Raw genomic sequence first — 6986 nt, forward strand, 5'->3', positions numbered from 1 at the left:
GTGGGGGGAAATGGGGAAAAGAAGGAAATGAAACCGTGAAGAAAACTGGTTCTTTCCCCTTAAAAAACAAAGGAAAATATAAAGTAAGAAGAGAAAAAGGACGAGATTTCTATCGTTTTTCTGTCTGAGGAACAACCCTCTATAAACTTGTCTTTTTTCTTTTTTTACTTTCAACTTTCATGGTGGCTTTAATGTGCTCAAACTCTTAAGTTGATTTTCTTTTCTTTGTTTTCTTTTTTTCAGGCTGTTCCCTTTTATTTTTAGAAAACTCTGAAGTTTCAGTCTGTACAGAGTTCCGATAAGAAGAGTTGAAGTGCCTCTTTATGTTCATTTATCTCTTTGAAGGCATAGATGACTTGACAATGACTTCCTTGGCCAGCCTGTTCATTCCAAATTACCTTTTCAATTCCCCTGGGGAACATACAGATATTCTACTACAATACCGGGTACTTCATCTGCTGATATTCCTTGAGGTATCACGGCAAGGTAGAGATGCCAGGTCTTCGCAAATTGAAAAGCTCCTTGAGCCAAAAATTGTGAGCTTTTAAGGTGTCCTTTGTTCCCTCAGTCTACGTTTGCCTGGTAGCCAGGAATTTTTGTGAATAAGGCTAGGGTTAGTTGGTTGATAGGCATGTGAGTTGGACGTCCAAGTCATTTGAATCTTGACAAACAGAATATTCTTATTCTTATTCACTTTTCATAATTTCTTGTCAGTGTTGTGTACTGTCTGGTCTCCGAGTGCTCCATCTTTTTGATGACCAGTTCTATGTAAAATAAGATCTTGTTTGTTAAAAATAGCTACTCTATTTCATCCATCCCCAGATACACAATCGTATGTGCTCAACTTTCACGGGAGGGTAACTCAGGCTTCTGTGAAAAACTTTCAAATTGTCCATGATAATGATGGTAAGTGCAGTGTGGTGTGTTTTCCTTCAGTATATCTGTCCTTTGAAAGGAAAAGTTAATGTCTTGTAACAATATTGATAATAATAGCTCATCCATCAATGTCTGACGATAACCAATACTTCTGCAAAGAAGAAGGTTTCTCCAATAAAATAGAAGACTTAAAGGTTAATAGATTTGTGGCTTCTGCAGTGACGGATGAGACCAATTCTGGCAGAGAAAAGTTTGCCACATTTTGAACATTTAAAAGCTCCACTTCCACATGTGGATGTGTGCAGCTTGTGGGCTTCAGTGTCTTCCCAAGACATAGAGATGTATCTGACAAAATAGAGGATATTTGTTAGCTCTGTTGGTTTGTTACACTAGTCTTGCTCTTATTCTTCTTGTATCAAAGATGTATCTACTTTGGAAATAGTAGTTTCAAAATGATAAAGCTATGGGAATAACTGATCTCCTTAATGTTGTCGATGGAAGAGTGATGTATCTAAATTTCTGCACAACCATGTTGAGAGGCATTTATAACTTTCAGCAGATTAAGTGTCAAAAGTTTTTTGTTTTTCTCTGAAAATCTTGAAAATTCCAGTTACATTTCTCTGCCTTTAAACTGTAGTATTGGTCTGACACAAGTTGTGTCAGTGCCACAGAATCTGGGAATAGGTGCAATTTTTTAAGGAGCAAGAAGAATTGAATTGTAACAAGAATGATTTTTTAAATCATTTTGGTGATGTTATTTGCAATTGATACAAACTGTTATGAATGGCTAGAATGTTTATTTGTTCGTAATAATGTGAATCATAACAGTTATAGAGTTTTTACTTGTTTCAATGAACAAGTGTAACCCTACAGTGTTGAAATGGGCAATAAACTCATGCCATTTTTTTTACTGAAACGTTTGAGCCCTTTATACATTACCCTCATCAGCATGAAAAAGAAAACTTTCAAGCTACAAGAGAAGAAAGATTTGATATATATATGAAGACATAGGTGCAGTACAGTTAGGCAGATATTTCTGGTGAATGAGGAAAACAAGCTAAAAACAATAATACAGTATCTTATCTGTAGACGTGCTAAGCTCCAAGAGTTAATACTTCTCTTTTATTCAAACGAACTCCTGCCTTCTTTCTACCTCAGTGGACTACATTGTGATGCAGTTTGGTCGTGTGGCAGAGGATGTTTTCACCATGGACTACAATTACCCCATGTGCGCTCTGCAAGCGTTCGGCATTGCACTTAGCAGCTTTGACGGCAAGCTTGCCTGTGAATGATGGCCTGGGTAAAAAGGGAGACGACAGCCTGCTGTGCCAGCGACCATCATTAGTTTCATCCTTGTTCTCATCAGCTTCATCATCATCTCATTAGATTTTTCCATCAGACACTTCCACATAATAGCATACATGCATGTGCAGCCTCATGCACAAATGAAAACTTTTCAAATACTTGCTCTAATGAACAAATGCATTTAAAAACAGCACACACACACTCTTCGTCATGAACACTGTTATATACACACACTAACACACACGCTCACACACACACACACACACACACACAGACAAACACACAGACACACAAACACACACACACACACACACACACACACTCACACACACACACATGTACGCCGACAAGCACACATTGATATGCATACAATGCACACACAAAGTCTTCTTTTTCCTCCTTTTTACTGGTCCTTACCGTCTTCTATCAGACTGTCTATATATATACATTGCTGCGTGTGTGCTGTAAGGAACTTGGAGGTTGCTTTATTTTCTTTTCAATGTAATTATGGATTTTTTATATGACAAGTATGGTCAAATTCACACAACCCTCTCTTAACAAAAAAGGAAAATGAATTTACATCAATAACTACCACAAACTAAAGAAAGGAAAGTAAGTCATGTTTATCAACAGAAATTAAACTGTGATCTGTCGGGGTGATATGAATCCATCGTAGTCTTGTTCAGTATGAGTCCCATCTGTACACAGCCTTTTTATGTAGTGCTATCTAAAAATGTATTACACTTTCAGAGAGGAGTAGTGTAGCTGTCATTGTAACTTTATGTTTCTATATCAGTCTTTTATGGACTTTTTTTTCAATTACAAGTGTTGTTTGCTAACTGTGCTTCATTGTGGACAAATTATTTTTTATTTTTTGTCGAGTTTTATAACTGCTGTGAACAACACATTGACCATGGTTTCTTTGTCAAAGGGTCTTGCAGAAAGAACAGCTTTTTGTTACTATGAGTTCCAAGTTTGCATTGTCTTGTTTATTGATATATGGGTTGTGATGATTATTTTTGGTCTTTTTTGTGTGCTTTTATGATGGGAGTTGGGAAAGAAGGTGGAGGGGGGGGGGGGATTAGAACAGATTATTCTTGAAAGAATATTTTCATGCCTGTCATGAACATATAAGTTGGAAGAAACAGCCTTTTTATCTGTGTTTGCGATGCTAATGAAATCCTATTGTGGTTCAAAGAATCTTTTGTTTAGAATAATATGCAAAGCTGGGGCAAGTGTTTTCATTCCACTTGAAGCAGGGCCATTTTCACATTTCTGATCTTTGTTCTTTACAAACTCTCCCTGTTGGTGGCCATACCAGAAAGACATTCCAGTGTTATAACTTGTACTTATAAAAGCTTACTTTTTTTGTCACTGTCTATAAACTTGTGCAATTTTTCAACTTTGAGTGATATGCCTGTCCACTCTGTCCTTCCATGGCATAATGTACCAGCACATCCATGTTGTACCTGATGTTGGCAGGGGTTGTACACTGTCACCTGCTTATTTTGTGGGAGCAGAATCAGCTTCGTTTGCTGTTGGGGCTCTGTAATCTGGGCTCAGGGTTCTCTCTTGTGTGCGAGGGGCTCTCGTGCCCATGTTTGGGGCTCTCTTTATTGTGGGCTCGGGGCTCTTTCTAGTGTAGATTGGGTCTCTACATTTCAGCATGTCGAACAAGATTTTCCAGCTCATGAGCCCCTCCGATATTGGTCGAATCGCGTGAGCTGTGTTTTTCTTTTTGTTCCATCACCTTTATTAACTTCTGATCCACACATGTTGTACCTTTATGCTAGTATCTGACCTGATATATTCCTGCTGATGGTAAATATACCCACTTCCTGCCTCCGCCTGATGCCGCAAGCCTCAACTTCCTATGGCCAGATTTTGCAAGCGAATGCATAGTGTGCGAGCTAGCAATGACTGGAATGTAGACTTTCTGCCTTTTTCTGAGGAGATGGTAAAAGATACCAATACCGGTACTGTAACTTGGTAAAGTGTTGAATCAAGTTGTTTGTCCTCAAAAGCAGCCTTTTGAATAGATGCAGTTTTTTTACTGTCAGTGTGCAGCAGGATAATCAGTCTGTAGACTGTTGGAGCTTCTCTGATTTACAGTGCTATGATCATTCTCTCTTTGTTTGTGTAAATGCTAGGGCCATGGTACTTCAAGTTCTAACAATGGCAGCATAATGCTTGTACATGCTGATCGATGTTGGATCCGTAGTTATTCCCCTTATTGTGGGATCTCTGTATTTATTGACATTTGTCCATTTCCCCTGGCATATTTATTAATTTCGTCTTAAAAAGTACTACTTATGTTGTATTGGTGCACATGTGTTAAGACAAAGAAAGATTTTTTTTGGAAATTTATATATGAAAGGAAAAGTACCAAAAATGGCAAAGCGTATTTAAATTTGATATTTGTCATAAAATAATTCATATGATCTTACGTCCAAAATAACTTAATATCTTAACTTTGTTCTTTTCAAATTACTATAGCAAAAAAAATAATTAAACCATCTTTTTTTTTCCCGAATCATGTGGAAAATATTGCTGACCTTGACAGTTTACTGTGCAGCATGCCTTCTTTTTTGAGGAGGGGGGGATACAGAATATAAAGGTGAAAGTACTGAAAAATTACTGGCCCGCAAGTTCACTTTAGAATACATTTTTTAGTTTTATGTCTTTTTGCAAAGTGAACTTTTTGGGGGGTTTCAACTCTTTTTGAGTTAATTGCAGTGGTATATAAAGCTACTTAGACTGTTCAACCTATACTAAAATGCCAAAATATGGTTCGTCTGTAGTATTTACTTCTACCACTTTTAAAGCTATATCATATAGCTCAGGCTAATGTGAAAATTTTATTGTTGTTAATACTGAACAAAATGCTTTGCTGCCTATTTATTTAGGGCCTACACTGTATTTTAAAAAATTTCACTGAAATCTTGGAGGACGGTTTTCTCTGATGTGACCATCATGAGTAATGCTTCCTTTCGTCTACAGTACCACATTTTGCAATTTAACTGTACATCATTTTACTTCATACTACGTGGGCACACATGTTATGACAAACACAGCAGTCTATTATCTAGGCAAGGCAGTCTTATCGGATAAAAGAACCTGAAGCATTATAAACTTTCTTGTTCACTGTCAGTGTTCATATAACTTGTTATTTTGCCTTCTGTGGTTAGACCTTTGTGAAGAGAGGCCCCGCTAGATTCTCACTTACCGAACCTTGCTTTATTTTCTTGTGGACAGGCTGGTACTAAAAGAGAGATGATGTCTTTAAATTCAATAGCGATAATCTTAAATAGCTCTGTCTTGAAAGATCTTTATTTCATTCTGTCTTCTTGGTATTTGATTCACATTCTAGTACTGCGGCTCGACACCTTACTCTGTTGAAAAGAGACATTTTGGAAAGTTTTAAAGAATGTCACCAAGACGAAGTCTGTTGACTGTGTTGTGATTCCAAACCATTTACAATATGCCATTTCTTAAGGTTGTTTATGCTCTGTGTCATGAAAAAAAAAATTAATTCATTTACGGTAATGCTGTATTTTACTGGATTGACAATACATGAATGAAAATGGTATTTATCAATTCTTTGATGGAAGTCGAAATCCAAATATTTGCATTCCAGTTCAGTCATAAGCTTTTTAACTTATGTCGATGAATTGTGTATTGTAAGTAGTTTCCATTTTATTGTTATTTCTTTGCATATTTTTCCTCACCATTTACCGTAATCCATGTTCTTACCAAATCGCGACCTCAGTGCTTTCTTGTCGTATCTTCATTTTTTTTTTACATTGAAAATGTGACTTCTTGTTAAGCTCACTCTTTGTTATAAACTGTTTTCACTGTTTAAAAAAATGGAGATGCGACAAGAAATTGCGAAATGTCTTTACCATTGATCTGGTGATTTCAAGCCTTTTCTTTTACTGTACAATTCTTAAGACCTAAATAGTACCAACTTCATCGAAACAATGATAGGGTGGGGGGGGGGGGGGGGTATTTGTTTTATTTTGCTTGTTTCTTTTCATCTAAATTATACTTCTCGGTTTTACTTACTAGAGCAGGTTGTGAAAAATCGTCACTGTTGCCAGAAAGTTCATACTCTGATGGAATTGTAAAAGGAGAGGGTTTTAAATTTAAGTTATTCCTTTTATTTGCGACAACACATTATGTCTTACAACAATGTCTTTCTTCAAAACTTAATTCAAAATTATTAGTCCTAAAGTAATTTGTCCATTACTATGCTGCAGAAATAAGAAAAAGGTCAAATACTTACTAGACACAAACATGATTGTGCTTGGGACAAACAGTGGGTCAGTCAAGTCCCATGGTCTGAATTTTGTTCCACCGTTACAGCCCTTGTGGCATATATTTCTCTTACAAGTTCTTGTTCCCTCAGGCCCAGTCATACATACACTTCTTTCTTGGGATGCCTTCCAATCCATACCCAGTTGCGCAGTTCTACTGTATTATATCGTCTCTGTAAAATATTCCTTACGTTATCCCCTAAAAGTTCAAACAAAAAAAGTATAGGAATTATTTTAATGTTCACGGAAAAAATTGCAGACAACCAATGTTGACTGAGTCTGAGCTCTCAAGGACTCTAGTGTTACCTGGGCTAAAGTGAAGTGAGGGCTAAAAAAAAAAAAAGCAGCGTGGTGCTGTAAGGGTTTAAACATTGCCAAATTTTGTGATATTGACTTTGTGCAGACGTAGATATCTTGTCTCTTTTTCCTGTGTACGCGTGCTTGTTGAACTTTTTTTTGTATGTGGATCGGTTGTGTTTAGTTGTTTTG

General features: G+C 36.8%; 1 protein-coding gene across 4 annotated transcripts in view; it reads left to right on the forward strand.

The window, feature by feature from the left end:
* The window catches only part of LOC101852772 (tubby-related protein 3), a 117874-nt gene extending 112176 nt beyond the window's left edge, over positions 1–5698 (forward strand). For all 4 annotated transcript variants that reach the window (XM_013084136.2, XM_005101215.3, XM_013084135.2 and 1 more), the window contains 2 exons: positions 823–906; positions 2035–5698. In XM_013084136.2, the coding sequence (XP_012939590.1) occupies positions 823–906; positions 2035–2168 (218 nt within the window). In that variant the 3' untranslated portion in view covers positions 2169–5698. The remainder of the gene's footprint in view (positions 1–822; positions 907–2034) is intronic.
* Positions 5699–6986: the final 1288 nt, after the last annotated feature.

The sequence above is a fragment of the Aplysia californica genome, unplaced genomic scaffold (genome assembly GCF_000002075.1).
Source record: "Aplysia californica isolate F4 #8 unplaced genomic scaffold, AplCal3.0 scaffold00274, whole genome shotgun sequence".
Classification (NCBI taxonomy): Eukaryota; Metazoa; Mollusca; class Gastropoda; order Aplysiida; family Aplysiidae; genus Aplysia; species Aplysia californica.